Here is a 15,735-nt window from a genome sequence, read left to right as displayed (position 1 = left end):
ACACACACACACACGTATATACACACGTATATACACACACACACACATGTATATACACACGTATATACACACACACACATGTATACACACACGTATATACACACGTATACACACACACGTATATATATACACACACGTATATATATACACACACGTATATATACACACACGTATACACACACACACGTATACACACGTATACACGTATATACATATACACACGTATATACACACACGTATATACACACGTATATACACATGTATATACATATACATACATACATATACATATATATATATATATCTCACTTTTTTTTAAGTTATCAATTTTGAGGCTAGTTTGTTCATTTTAATACCACAAAATGTATCTCAAAAGGACACAAGTATGAAGCAGAGCTTCTAGGCTAATGAGTTCTACGTTGTTTTTGGATACTACATTCTGTCGAACGCCGCCGTCACAGTAGGAGAAAAGACGCCACTAAAATACACGTTGAATTTAATTCTGATAAACCACCCAAGCAGATGACAGGCATGAGAATGGCAAACACACAATACAGGCACCGATGCAAGTAGTGCAACAGAAACAAAACAGTCCATTACAGGCAAGTAAAAGAAAAGCACTACAAGCACAGTTAAAGAAACTTTGCAATTGCTCAATACTGTGTTGAACACTGCAACTGACGGAGCACTCAATGTTAACAAGACATCTGCGTTTGCAGTCAAAAGGTTATGTTCATACGCTGCATGATGGCACTCTGCAGCTTCCTGTATCTTAAGCAGATCACCTTAGAAAAACACATTCCACTTTAACAGGCTTTCCCTTTCACCAGAAAACAAATCAGAAACAGATCAGACATTTTCTGGTTACAGACACATTTATTGTACAACACGGCAACATCACCAGCATGCAAAGTCAGGTATGACACTCATAAGGCATTTTGTCCATGTAAAAGCTGCCTTTGCCACTAGGTAATCCAGTTTTTAAAGTGCAAAGTTCACAGAATGAATAGATTTGACCTACAGCACTACGTTGTAAACAGATCTATTAACCAGACATGTAATGACAAAAAGTAAGATAGAATTACCGTCAGTTAATATTACATTACGCTATGCAGTGACAACGAGCACACTGGTCGATTCACAGGTCTTCCCTGCAAAGTTGCAAGATGCTGAAAAGACAATTTTACAAGGTGTAACTGGAAGGTTTAGACAGCTGCACATTGCACTAAGATAGCTCGTTCTTTGTTAACGTGGTGGAAAGAGTCACTGGACGAAGACTGTAAACCGCGTTTGAAAAGTTTGGTCTTGGGTAACGACGATAAAGACACACGTCTGCATGAACGTTCATATAGACGCATGAACAAATACACATACACACAATTGTGAACTGATCTGATACACTGGCATGTGTGGACGTGAATAAACTAACAGACAACACTACACTGTAAAATAAATAATAATAAAATGAACAACCAACTGGACTGTGACACATGACAATCAGGGACAAACTAGACACTGCCGTCTACATTGAACAAGGGTGGCTGCAACGCGTTTCACGTCGCCGCGAATTCACAGAAGCGCAGGAGCGGGAGGGTCGGTCTCTTCACGACATCACAAAACTGACCACCACAGCACAGCAACAAGAGTGCACGATTTAAAAACACAAAAAAGGATCTGCTACCAAAAGGTTGAGCTGTGTTAGCCAGGCTAGTGGCACATTATTGCCATTATACCTTGTGTTTTTTTTTTTTTTTTATACCTGTGTGTATGTGCACACATGCACACGAAATGGCTTTTAGACTTGTTTAAATCTTGCTGAATGAGACGGGTTGCGCTGCTTGGAGGCTGCAGCAGCTGTTATGGCGTAAAAACAGAGTGCAAACGTATTCCAGCAGGATTGAGAATGTAACGGCAACAATACAGTTCATGATGCTGCTGCTGCTGCTAAAACTGGTCCCCGACATTGGTGGCCATTAATGAAGTTGATTATTTCCGGTTCATTGATTCGTTAGCGGAACACTTTCAGACTTCACTCGTGCGTTCTACTGATTTGGAGATGATGTAGATTTCTACTGTGGGCTGTTTCACCTCTTTGATTTCATGTGTTGCTGGTTATCTATGTGAGAATTTAACAAACGTATCTGAACACTAACTAAGTAGCTCTCTTCCTTACTTATGGACACAATTAGTGCAGTGGCAGTCTACAATTAGAATCAATATACAGTATATATATACACACACACGGAAAAAATCTCCCTACTCTGTACATCAGCTTAAAGATTTATATATTTCTCTGTATATACACATTTATATGGAAAGGAGAAAAATAAAGGATTCATAATAATCTAATGTTTGATCAGGTAAACATCACAGTAAACACTTGAGAAGTTTAGTGTGGTCATGACTGTGGCGCAGTGTGTGTTTTTGTGTATGTTTTTAACTTGAGTCACCTGTAAGGCACACTCACTTTGGGAGGATAGCACACAGACAGTTTTCTCTCATTTAAACCACGGCTAGGATAAATAAAAAGAAGAAGAAGAAAAACAAAAACTAGGTGCAGGAAATAAATGCCCGTCATGAAAGAAAAAGCACTTTTGGCTGAACAAAAAAAAAAAAAAAATAAAGCATTGAACACTGAAGACAGATGTTCAGAGCTGAGTAACATGGGCGATGGGAAGGAGTAGCTTCATATTTGTAAATCTATCCATATTTCATTCAAACATACACAGAAATATACGATCAGGTCAATTAAAATGCATCTAATTCACATGAGCTCTTCCTGGCCATGAAAACAATAGAAAGAAAAGAAAAGAAAAAAGGTATAAAATATCAGTATCACTAAATTTAATTTTGTGATCAAGGATAGTATGGCACCCTGTAAGGGACAAACGGGTCAAAAGAATGTCCAATAATTGCAGTGCTATCAAAAAGGTGACGTTACAGGGCATGCAACAAGTCAATTCACTCTCAAGCCACAGAAGTGACTCAGATTTTCCCCTCACAGTTCTCTGCAATCTCTAAATTGAAAATCCAACCAGTGGAGTTTCTACAGACATCTAAGGAGAGCTGAGGGGAAAACACAAGTTTGCCTTTAGTACTGCATGTATTGACATTAGCAGGCTTGTTTTTGGCTGCCATCACAGGGAAACATATTCTCAGACAACTAAGTTAATAAAGAAGTAGCTTGTTCTCGAGTTGGCTTCAAAACAACTATGGGTTTTCTCCTCCTCCCCTGTGGTTGTTTGACTCCATGATCAAAGATGGCTTAACAGTGAGGATCGGTTGCCCCTCCCAAATCCCTCCCACCCCCTCAAATGGGAAACAGTTCTGTGACTTTGCTTTCCTGATCTAGTACACACAGAGGTCAGGAAACTTCATCTCGTAGATGGGCACAGATCGACTCTGGCTTTGGCCATAACCTGACGAAATGGTCCCAGACGGGCTGGGCGGGGGTCTGAATGGGAAGAGCAAACCGTCAGCATCAGCGCGAGTTCAAAACACCTTCATCATCTTAGTCAGTATCACATTTCATTCGAGACATCCCAAAGCACCACCTCTTACCTGATTGTAATCTCAAAGATCTGATTTAGTTTGCTCTGCAGTAGTGTGGCCTAGACAGGACAAAAGCAGATCATATGAGACAATAGTACAAAGCTGAAGCAAGAAAAACAGTTTAAAATAAACAATACAGATAGAAGGAAAGTGTTCTCGTTGTACCCTGGCACCACAGTGGGCAGCTATCTCCTCGAAGGGGGCCTTCTGAAACTTCTCCACCACTTGTCTCCTCCGCTCCCTCTCCTGCTCCTCCATGCCCACACTGTCCACTAGAGGGAGACACAAACAACATTTACATTTCAACATCGCTCTGTGCTGCAGTGTATTGTAAGTTGAAAGTGACAATGTCACGTTAGTGCTTCTCACTGCAGTAAAGGAAAGTTGTATGAACCATTTCAATCCGTGTTTAGATCTCATCACAGCACAGAAACCGCCCCGATCAAAGTCACCCACGACCTCCACCCCTCCTCTCTTGAGTCCTCCCTCCACATTACTGACACAGCCCTCTCCTGGTTCAAATTACTCCTCTCTGACCGTGAACAGTTCATTAGCATCAATAAATTCACGTCTGACACATCCCCTTGTCTCTCAAGGTGTCCCTCAAGGTTCAGTACTCGGTCCCCTCCTCTTCATCCTCTACCTGGGCGACTGTGGCTAAGTGGAGAGCAGGGCCGTCCTTCAATCAGAGGGTCTTATGTCGATGTGTCCTTGAGCAAGACACTTAACCCCAAAATTGCTCCTGTAGCTGTGCCTACGGTGTAATGTGATAGAATCTGAATTGTAAGTCGCTTTGGATAAAAGCGTCTGCTAAATGACTGTAATGTAATGTACCTGCTCCCCCTTGGCGACATCATACGCCACCATAGTCTCCATTTCCACTGCTATGCTGACGACACCCAGCTCTACATCTCCACCAAATCCATCACCCCCACCACCCACTCCACCGACACCAAGTGCCTCAAAGACATAAAGACCTTAAACTCAACAGCGACAAATCTGAAATCCTCCTCATCGTCCCCAAATCACTAAACAAATCCCAGCACAACTTCTCCCTCTGCATCGATGGCACCACTGTTCCTGCTTCCACACATGTCCTTGGAATCATTTTTGATCAAACCCTCTCCTTCGAACGTCAATCACGTCACAAAAAAATGCCTTCTTTCATCTGAAAAACATCGCCCGTCTCCGCCCCTCCCTCTCCTCCTCAGCCACTGAGACACTCATCCACGCCTTCATCACCTCTCGACTGGACTACTGCAACAGCATCCTGTACGGCTCAACCACCAAAACCATCAACAAACTCAGCTGCCCGTCTGCTCTCCCACACCAGAGACCACGTCACCCCAGTCCTTCAAAACCTCCACTGGCTCCCCATACAGCAAAGAATCCAGTTCAAGATTCTCCTCATCACATGCAAACCCTTCATAACCCTGAACCCCTTTAGACCTCCAGCATCGACACGCTCCCAACCGCGACCTCAGATCTGCTGACACCAACATCCTTACCCCCCTACTCTGTCCAAGCATTGGACCTGGGGGGGGACAGAGTCTTCTCCATTGATGCCCCATCCCTCTGAAACTCCCTCCCCCAGCACCTCAGACATTCTCCGTCACTCGCCACTTTCAAAACCGCACTTAAAACTCTATTTAAATCTGCTTTTAACCTGTGATGCTAGTTATGTATGTTTTTGTTTCTTACTGATGTCATCTCTCTGCCTTGTTTATATTTTAAATGCTCCTATTGTTCCTGTTTTTAACATGTATTAAAGCACTATACAAATAAAATGTATTATTATTATTCATTTTATATATTAGTTAATTATATATATTATTAATTTGAATATGAAAAGTAATTAGTAACTTAAGTTATCATATACATTTAGTAAAGCATAGATTGGAAATACTCAAGTAAACAACATTGTTACTTAGTCACATTCCACCACTGGTTTCAACCACACAGGAGGAACATCAATACAAATCAATAGAAAGTTTTACACATGGTGATGCTGTGTTGATGCACGGTGAGAATGTCATTTCATGAATACTTTAAAAAGGACGTACCAATGGCATTTTTCAGGGTTTCAAAAGTGATCTCCTCTGCTGGTGTCCTCTGTAGAAAAGAACAAGAAAAACAGTGTATGATGCACCAATAAGGTACTTTAAACTTGCCTAAAGTGTGTATATTTGATTTCGGGAGCATGAAATCTCTTTACCTCCTCTTTCTCCGGACTGTTCCTGGACTCCACCTCCACCTGCAGTGAGATGGTCTCCCCGATGCTCTTTCTCTTGGACAGACGGTCCTCATCTGGAAAGAGAGCGCAGACCTGTTTTCTCTTTTTCTTAAACGGAAAACTTAAATGAATGAGATCTAGATCTAGATCGATCGATCGATCGATCGATCGATAGATAGATCTATAGATATATAGATATAGATATATATATAGATATATAGATATAGATATATATATATAGATATATATATATAGATATATATATAGATATATATATAGATATATATATATATCACGTCTGATGCATTTATTGAGTCTGTAAAACCTGAGTAAACCCATATAGAATAAGACGGAGCCTTTGATGATCTGACAATTAATATAAAAAGGTGAAGCGGCATCATAAAGGTTCCCAAACACTAAGTTAGAGAGTGCTTGACCTTTAACTCAATGATAAGCCTCAGAGCTCTGCGCTGATGAAGTGTCTTTCAATGAAACACTAAATCCCCGCTGGCTCCAGGGGAGCAGTTAAGCTCTGCATTTACAAACAGGAATCAATAAAGCACCAACACAAAGTTGTAACACGCGGCAACCTGATACACATTATTCTTATTTATTTATTTGAGGAGAGGAGCACATTTCTCACTTTGAGAATTCCTCTCATTTGCCACAGCTGTATTTTGAACTCGATGTGAACAAAAGAGCTGTATTACCAGTATACTGAGGGACATAAGGCGTAGCCAGTCTATCGGTGTTATAACCACTTCCTCCGAGGACCTCGGTGATCTTCGACTGGAGGAACAAAACATCTCCTTCTACCTTCTCCAGTGAAGAAAGCAGCCTGGGAAGAAAGAGGGAGTAGTGATATACACACACACACACATAATTGACAACCATTATTAAATATAAAAATATCAAATGTAGCAATGGTATAGTTTGGGAGAAAGGAAAACTAAATGTGGCTGGTTCATACTTGGGATTATCAATGAAGACGTCCTCAGGCAACAGGTAGGGACTTTCTTTCTGTCTCACCTCAATTACCTGCAGGACAGACAGAAAAGGCTCTGTATTAAAAAGAGGTTCTTGGTATTCACTTGTACACACACACACACACACACACACTTATATATAAACAAAGGAGCCCAGGCCAGACCTCGTGTATGTGCTGGCAGAAGGCTGGGACGGTGGTGAGCTGGCAGATGAGGTTGAGGTAGGCGGCAGCGAGGGCATGAACAGCACAGCGGTTGAAAACGGGCATAGCCTCGTCGGTGGACAGAGCCAGGTCCTGAAAGGAGACAGAGAGACATCAGCAGGGAACCCTTCAACGTATAACACCCTGCATGAGGAACTCAAGCACACACATTCTCCATAACTTGTGTAGAATAACTTCCTCAAATACACTCGGCCTTGTTAGGACTCTTTGACCGTTCCCACCTCTTAATTTTGTGTTATATATTGGTATTTATAAGCTGTAATTACTGTTAGTTTTTTATCACTCATCTGGAGATTTTGAGCCTTAAATCGATAAAATGGTTGAATCGTTTTAGAAAAATCATATAAAAATCATTAGCTGTAATTAATAAAGCGTGTGCATCCACTATTTGTGACATGCTCATTGGTTTTCTTTCCAGTCCACATTTGTTTTGATAGAATGTGTATAGACCTATATTATATATGTATATAGTTTGTTTTAAATATAGTTTGTATGTGCAAGAATCCTCGTCTATGGTATCCTGTGTAAAACGATTATCATGTCACATATTCAATAAAAAGTTGATGACAGATAACTGCGTCTGGAGGTTACCGACAGCAAATGCCACAATTATTCAAATGATCTAAATGATGTAAAACACAACACATCAGTACCTGCAAAGCAAGCGCCAGGCGAATGAGGTCCACCACCACCTCTTCGTTAGCCAGCTCCACGCTGAGAAGACCCAACAGAGCGAAGAGCGACTCGTAGTGCTGCCGGCCGCTGCTCTGCTCCTTACAGCCCAAGTAGATGTGTCGATACAGCTGCTGGCCGTGCTGTCAGTGGGATGAGAGGACGCTCTAGAGTTTAAGTGGCTACTTTTTCTGCATCACAAGTATGTTCAAAGGTCAGAAACAATACTTGATGTGTAATGGATTTTTTGATTTATATATTTTTGTTTTCATTGGCAGGGAATCAAACTTAATACTGAATTCAAATGATACACAACTCGGCTCTAAAATGGACAGACGGCGTACCTTTTTCATGAATAAGTTGTCCTGTCTGGAACATTTGTCCACTTTCAGTTTGAGCACAGAGATGTCGGAGATGATGCTGCGTAGAGAGAAGGCACAGCGATTAACGCACTTCCATTGCTCCCAACGTACTACAAATGAAGCCCCACAACACAAACGCAGAACCACCATGTTTCCTGTCAACGCTCCCCCACACACACACACACACACACACACACACACACACACGCACCTTATGTCGGAGAACTTGGGCGTGTTGTCGTGCCTGTCGATGAGACTGAGAAGGATCTGGAGCACCAGCAGCCGAATCTCTGGATCCTCTGTCAGAGAGAAGGAAAGCAGCGGCTCCAGGAAAGAGGTGGGGAGTGCCGTCAGCATGTTGGTGTTCTGGAAACCGGCCGTCACCTGAGAGATTAACGATCACATTTTACAGCCTGCAAGCTACAACTCATTTCTAAAACACATAATCAGAGGGTTTCATGGGGAGACAAACGTGAAGCTGTGCAGGGAAATGAAAGACGAGGTTAAAAGAATTGTGAGACCATTAGAGTTCTGCCAAAACACACACAGTTTGTGGAACATGAGGCCTGTATGCCGAGATAAAGTCTGATAGACGACAGCTATCAGCTGAAATGTCACTCGGACTGGACTGAATTTACTTCTTATCAACAGTGATAAACACAGCTTGTAGCACTATTATATAAACCACTTTAAAGCTGTGTAAAAACCCACACAAAGAACCGATGACATTTTAAATTATTAATAACGCAAGGCTGAAAACGTACCTGGACCAAGGACTTCAGTAACATGACCTGAATCATCCTGGTACCCTCAGGTCTGGAGATGAAAACAAATTCAGATACAAATTAAAACCCTTTGTAAACCTGAGTGTTGGAGAATCAAAGTACAGTTGACTGAAGGACGGAATGTAGTAAAATAGAGGATTACATGAGCACATGCAGCATTCGGTTTTGTGCATATGTAGCACAATGAGAGCAGTGAGTAACTTACCCAGAGCCTGAGGAGGGCAGAGCTGGGTGAATCCCAGGGACAGGGATCTTGCCCATGATGAAGAGCATGACCTCTGACCTCTGGTATGTCGGTAGAGTGTTGGCAAATGAACCTGAAAGAGAGAGAGACGAAAAGAGAGATGAGCATCAGATGGGTAGGAGGAGGATTTGGAGCAAAGGAAAAAAAAAAGAAAGGGAGATATGTGCGGAAGAAAGAAGATGAGCACTAGTCTGTACAAAACCCACACATGTACACACAAAGGCATGAATACAGACAGATGCAGACATAATCATCACGGACTAACTGTGTGTGTGTGTGAGAGAGAGAGGCTTTGCAAGACAGCATCACACAGAGACACACAAACACACACACACACACACACACACACACACACGAGACTCACCAATGGTCCTGATGACAGCCTCCTGCAGCTGCCTCTCCTCGTGAGCTTTGATGATCTTTGTGCCGATGTTGGTGCTGCCGTCATAGGAGCCGGTCAACTCGTAGTCCACACTCAGGCGGAGCTGCCGCAGCAGTGTGTTAAACACCTCCAACACGGTGGGGCCTGCAAACACAAACAAGTGAACGATCAAAAGACTAGTTCACCCCTAACACACACGACAGGGGCTCCAGACTGCATGATCCCACTAACAACTCGCCAGCCTGTAATTTAAGAGTGTATATGTATATATGTGTGTGTAGTGTGTTAATCTCCTCACCTACAGAGCCGCTGGCTGCAATGGCGGCTGCCTCCAGCAAAACCTCCACTATCCCAGCTCGCACTGTGGCTGAATTCTTGCTGTTAGCGTCCAGGTGACCGAGGAGCTGCTGGATTACCAAGTGAGAGTGCTGGGACTAGGAGAGAGGGAGAGAAGGAATGAATGAAGCCAGATTAGAAAAATACAAGATGGCAGCCTCGGTGTTGCACTCTGTTGTGCTTTTTCTGTTTTTGTTTGTTTGTTCAGTTTTCAGCTCTCTGGTTACAAGTTCGAAACTCTCGAAAAGTAACGATTTCACCGCTTTTCATACAACCAGAAGGTTTTGCAGAGCTTTTAGTTGGAGCGGCAGCAGCTCTGTATGGGATTACCAGGAGACGCAGACGACTAGATTAGATTTCTTTGTCCCAGGGGGATGTTCGTTTCCACAGCCAGTACACAGAAACATACAGATATACAAATAGCGGCATACAAACCGTTCAGATATACACTAAATCTTCACGTATATATGCACTCATTCAGCCCAGCTGAGGTAGATTGTTCAGGGCTACTATGGCAGGAGGTTGCCAAGTGTTCTGTGTCTCTGACCAGATGGTAATAATGTGAAGTGATCCGTGTCATCTGATATTTTGAGTGCTCGGCATGTAATGGCTCTGAGGTTCATATCCCAGAGACGGGGCGCAGGAAGGCAGACGATCTTGGAGGCAGTGTGTGTGGGATGCTGGAAGATGTGTTTTGTTTTGTTGGAGATGATGAAGAAGCAGAGGGAACACTGCAATTTACAGAACACTTGACTTGTATATTAACTATTTATTATATTGTATTATTGGTCATTCATGTTTTTTATATATTTACATAATATTTATGTACACTAAACTTATTTTAACAGTCCCGTCTATCCTTTACCTTTATGTGTCCAGCTCTGTTTATTTTATAAAACTATTTTTGGCTGTAAACTCCATAAATCCTGGAGCTTGTTTCACCCATACGAGATTAAAATAACAATTTAAAAAAAAACATGGTACTGAGTGAATCACACAAAATGATTCAGGTTGTCATTATTTGGACCTGGATTTATGGTCAACAAGGTGAAAATAAAAAAGACAGAATAAAAGGGGCGAGGAAGAAGTGTTTGTGGATACGTAGGCACCAAAATCACTCACCTGGATGGAGTACATGATAATTTTAAAGCAACGCACTGCAAAGGTCTTTCCCTCCCATAGAGAGTGGTTATCCAAGTGCCTGAGGGAACACAGACAGGAGGGGAGGGATGAGGAGGATACAGAAGATGTCATAATAGAGTCACAGTAATAATGGAAAGCAGCAAGGGATAGAGAGAAAATGCTAAACATATATACACACACACACACCCCCCTTATCAATGGTAACAATCAGTAATAACATCCATCAACCATGATCATTACTACTGAATCCTTAAGTACACAGAGAAAGAGAAGGAGGAGTCAGAAACAGAGATGGATGATCGAGAGCTGGTCTCACTCAGCAAAAATTTGATCAATTTAAAGAAAATTAAGAGAAAAAAGAAATTGGATAGATGAGTCTTCAAAAGAAATAAAAATGTAATATATAACTGCACAAGCAAATGGTAACTACAGTTGGAGATGGATTTTGGAGAACAAAATAAAATCAATAAAGGCATTAAAGGCTTACGAGTCCCTTAAGTTTTGTATTTTTGATGGCTTTTCATTTTGTTATGCATATAAACTTGGATCCAAACTAAAAATTTTTAGCTGTAAGCAGTATTCCTGCAAGCGCATGTAGAAATACTGAAATATTTTATCCACAGAACTGCTCAGCAGATTTCTAAAACTAATTTGCTTTTAATCTAACGTCTATTGGAAAATTAAACCATATTGTCAGCCTGCTACATCAGCTGAGGTGCAGGGAACAAAGCCAAGAGGGCCAAAGAACAGGTGGCTACACTAAAGACAACAAATGAAAAGTCAACTCAATACGGAAAGGAATAGTTGATGTCTGGGGCTCAGAGAGATATACAGGGAACAGCTGAGACAGATAAAAAGAAAGAGAGAGAACAGTAGAGCTGTACATATTTAAACTAGAGAGAGAAGGAGGAAGCGTGAGATGAAAAGAGAGACAGACGACCAAATAAAACACCGATCACAGAGGACATCCACAGCTAAATCAAAACATCACAGAAGATGACCTCAGAAGCACGATAAAGCTGCAAGAATTACAACCTTGCAAGGCAGACCTCAACATAAATGCAGTAATATACAATTAAAAACATCCTGTCTGCAAATCATGCACTCACATCTAGTCTGGAACAACCATGTAACCTTGCATTCACCTTGTCGCGCCCCCTCATGCCAATCAGTGCACAGATAAATATTCAGCAACACGGCGTTAACATACATCCTTTCCTTCCGTTTTAGTCAATGCGACAAATAAACAACACATGCATAAAAGGAAGGAATCCCATAAAGAGGATAGAAGAGTTTAGTAGAGGTGGTCTCACATCAACACCGGCGTGACGGCATTCTTGATGTTGCCGTAGGCGGCTCGTCCCAGCAGCTCCCTGAAGCAGCGCTCCGTCAGCTCCACCGGACTCTCCTTCTCCTTCTCCGACGCCTGCAGCGGAGAGGGGGAGCGGCTGGTCGGGAGTGATGCAGGTGAGGAAGCAGACGAGAAGGAAAGGAGGGTAAAACGAATATGATTCAATAACACTAACGTTTCCACTAAGATTCGATTTCTTGCACACTCTGTGGACGGCCGTGTCACTGCAGCCTTCCCGCCCGAGGTTACTCTTCCCTCAGCAGTTTGTCTACAGTGAAAATGAGGAAGCCTGCGTTAGCCGGCATGTGTGAACGCATCCGTTGTCATCAACAGGAGACATGTCCGTGTCTAAGTTGGTATGTGTGGGCACTCACACCGGCCCGTCTTTGTTCTCATGCATAGTTAAAACCTTCACTATAACTCCATCTTAGTCATGACAACCCTCGGGTGGTCCACCAATGAAGGCATCATTTATTAACCGCCTCACTCTTTCATCTTGCTTGCTGCTGTGGAGGAAATGGGACTTCCTGCCTTTCTAACTTAGCTCAAATCACAAAAAAAACTGACATTTAAGGGGCAATTAAAAACAGCAGAAGCAAGAATAAATACAGGATTAAGATACCGGTTTAACTTTAAAAGGGCAAAATCTTAAATGTAGCCATTTTCTGTTAGGGCTGCCAATGTGGAAAACGCAGGTGAGTTATAAGCTGCTGGTGTTAAAATGTTGAGCATTTGTTCAGCAGTAACGAATAATGTTTACAAAGCAGTTTACAAAGTGCTTCTAAAAACCGTAGACTTCATTCTGCACAGCTATGTCTAATGATTTGGAAACGAGAGCAAATCAGCATAAAAGCCTACTTGGCTGCAGCAATCTGACCTCTCATCTGCTTTCATCAAACAATTCACAGGTGGCGATTTTGAGTCAGCGGCGTGGTAATGTTAAAAAGGCAAGGATCATTTCTGTTAACATTTTCTGCTGAGGCAGTGCCGAGAGGAAAAAATGCTAGTGGGACATTCAGCTTTTGCAGGTGCCTTAACACCTCATTAAAACCAGCCAATCATGCTTGCAGTTGTTCTTGAAGTACTTCAGTATCTACAGAAATAAAACAGAAATTTGTCTCAACTGTCAGAGGGCTCGACTAAAACTGTGCCTGGTTTGATCTTTAAATGAACTTGTACGCGTTCATGGGGATTAATGCAGAGAAAAATGCACCATCTGTGAGTTTTATTAGACTGTACTGACTGCTGTGGATTTTATGGATGCTAATGAGTGAGGATGCACAGCAGGGGCCGGCTTCATAACACACACGGAGCGAAGGGAAGCTGAGAGGGAACTGTGTCTCTCTGCTGGAGTGTCTGTCTCTCGATCTGTCGCTCTCTTTTCAATAAGCTTCGTATTTCCATCACTGTACTTTCTATTATCTCCCAACTCCACCCAGTCTTCAAATGTTCTTCTCTCTGCCCTCCCCCTTTTGCTTCCCTAACCTTCAGATCTCGGCACTGACGTCAAAGTGAATTTCAGTATGTGGAATACTGCCAAGAAAGGGAGGCTCCAGACTCTGCATATCTCTCCCTCTCTGGCAACCTCTAGCTCTCAATGCAATTGTGATGTTATTATTCTCCACCCATTGCACTCTTTTTCTTCACGCTCTCCCCCGTTATCTTTAAATTGTTCTTGCCATGTCTTTGTCCTTGGATGCTGCAGGTTGACAAACAGACGGCCATAAGGGGAGCAGAGCTGTCAGTGGGTTCACTCCGTGGTGACAATGATGATGACTGATGGCCGAGTAGACTGCCAGGACAAATATGGCCTAACGTAAGACTAAACCGGTCGGCTGCAGGGTGACTGATGTGTGAAGATGACACGCTAACACCAGTGCCGTATTCACCTCAGGTCAGTGTGTTTTACAGGTCTGATGACCAGCAACATATTATAAACCCAAATCAGTTCACATTTCCCTTGTTAACACACTCACCTCTCCGTGCGCACTCCGCTCTGCAGGTTGAAAAGCAAAGAGGGGACGATCTTGTCCATGTGCTGAGGGTCCCAGATGTTGGCCTGCAGCTCGTCGTTCACCGTCTTCCTCACCACACCCTGCAGGCCCTTGATACCTGCCATGCGGATCCTTGGAGGTAACAGAAATAGAAGAGCGGATATCAGGCACTAGACATCGTTTGACTGGTAACCGAATCTATAAATGGATGATTTATATTTAGGAAATCTTATTTTTGTCTAGTTTGGATCCCTCGGTGTGTGGCTGTTACCCTTAAATTCTGCAACTCTATATTTAACCGTTCAAAGACATCACTTTGTCTATTTTCAGAAGACAGGATCAGAAAGATGTAAGTGTCCAGAGGGAGTGGTAATCTATAAAAAAAAAAGACTTCCTGGAGCAGTCTAAAAACAGAAAGTACTTAATAATTCTCCCTCTAGTGCTATCAAGCATCTGTCCACTCACTTAGTGCGGATGTCAGGGTCCTCGTAGCTAGAGTGGCACATCTCACTGAAGCGGGACACAAAGAAGTCATAACTGCGGTGGTATGACGGCGTATCCTCTTCTATGTTGGCAAACTTCACAAACTGAGAAGGGAGAAAAATAAAATACATTTTCATGTCAAACTGAAGGAAAAGTCTCCTCCTCAAAGGCTCTAGTTTGTTGGGGGATTATTTCAATTTGATTAAAAACTCTTTAATGAATTAAGCCTAGATCCCCATGATGAATATCTCACAGGATAAAGTTAAACCACAGTGCCATAACATCTCAATTAGAGTGAGGGCAAGGGGGGGGGGGGGGGGGGGCTCTCCCACTGGGCCAGAAAATGACATTTAGCTTCACAGCACCCTCCAATTAATAAATGATGAAATGGATTTCTTTATGCTACCTGAAGCAAGAACAAACAGCAGATGGTTATTAAAGTACATAAATCCCCCATTCAAAAACACAGGCTGGACTAGTGCAGTAACCCAAACAAGCAAGAATAAAAAGGAATTTATGGAGCAAATGAACATCTAGAGGAAACCCCTTGTGAATCCATTTCCTGCTCACAAAATGAGTGTTTGGAGTGGGTTTGTAATGAAAAGAAGTACGCTTGAGCTAATTAAAGGAAGTGATCCCATCACTACATCTGTGCTCAGTTTGCTGCAGTTAATTGCTGTCGCGGTTGATAACCGGAAGCTGCCCAGTATTACCTGCAGGTAATACTGGGCAGCTTCTAGGTATCAATGTATCGACTTTCTACCTGATCGAAAGCTTTAACAATAGGGTTAAGCCTTAAGGATGGAGAGACGAGATTATGAACATTTTTGTTGCGACCAAAGGCCACACCGGGAGAAACTAACCCCTGCCCGGAGTCTTTTTTTTTTTTAAATCACATCACATAAAGCAAGCGGACAGAAACACTAACTCAGTGACTGATGTGTTGAAGAGTCGGCTTGTGTTAGAAAAGGCTCTGCGGGGGGGGGGG

The 15,735-nt window shown here is 42.5% G+C and overlaps 1 protein-coding gene across 6 annotated transcripts in view; it reads right to left on the bottom strand.

Annotated features, from left to right (window-relative positions):
• Window positions 1–479: 479 nt before the first annotated feature.
• efr3bb (EFR3 homolog Bb (S. cerevisiae)) overlaps window positions 480–15,735 on the bottom strand; it is a 33,930-nt gene continuing 18,674 nt past the window's right edge. For all 6 annotated transcript variants that reach the window (XM_031870291.1, XM_031870290.1, XM_031870288.1 and 3 more), the window contains 19 exons: window positions 14,730–14,851; window positions 14,247–14,396; window positions 12,233–12,367; window positions 10,899–10,977; window positions 9,739–9,874; window positions 9,423–9,584; window positions 9,020–9,131; window positions 8,794–8,845; window positions 8,241–8,413; window positions 8,012–8,087; window positions 7,649–7,810; window positions 6,936–7,067; window positions 6,756–6,823; window positions 6,496–6,623; window positions 5,768–5,859; window positions 5,616–5,664; window positions 3,718–3,824; window positions 3,562–3,611; window positions 480–3,454 (listed from right to left, as the gene is read on the bottom strand). In XM_031870291.1, coding sequence (XP_031726151.1) covers window positions 3,349–3,454; window positions 3,562–3,611; window positions 3,718–3,824; window positions 5,616–5,664; window positions 5,768–5,859; window positions 6,496–6,623; window positions 6,756–6,823; window positions 6,936–7,067; window positions 7,649–7,810; window positions 8,012–8,087; window positions 8,241–8,413; window positions 8,794–8,845; window positions 9,020–9,131; window positions 9,423–9,584; window positions 9,739–9,874; window positions 10,899–10,977; window positions 12,233–12,367; window positions 14,247–14,396; window positions 14,730–14,851 — 2,091 coding nt within the window. In that variant the 3' untranslated portion in view covers window positions 480–3,348. The remainder of the gene's footprint in view (window positions 3,455–3,561; window positions 3,612–3,717; window positions 3,825–5,615; window positions 5,665–5,767; window positions 5,860–6,495; window positions 6,624–6,755; window positions 6,824–6,935; window positions 7,068–7,648; window positions 7,811–8,011; window positions 8,088–8,240; window positions 8,414–8,793; window positions 8,846–9,019; window positions 9,132–9,422; window positions 9,585–9,738; window positions 9,875–10,898; window positions 10,978–12,232; window positions 12,368–14,246; window positions 14,397–14,729; window positions 14,852–15,735) is intronic.

This window comes from Anarrhichthys ocellatus, unplaced genomic scaffold, assembly GCF_004355925.1.
Source record: "Anarrhichthys ocellatus isolate YVR2014 unplaced genomic scaffold, GSC_Weel_1.0 scaffold52, whole genome shotgun sequence".
Classification (NCBI taxonomy): domain Eukaryota; kingdom Metazoa; phylum Chordata; class Actinopteri; order Perciformes; family Anarhichadidae; genus Anarrhichthys; species Anarrhichthys ocellatus.
The sequence above is the reverse complement of the archived record's forward strand: the minus strand, read 5'-3'. Positions and strand labels throughout refer to the sequence as shown.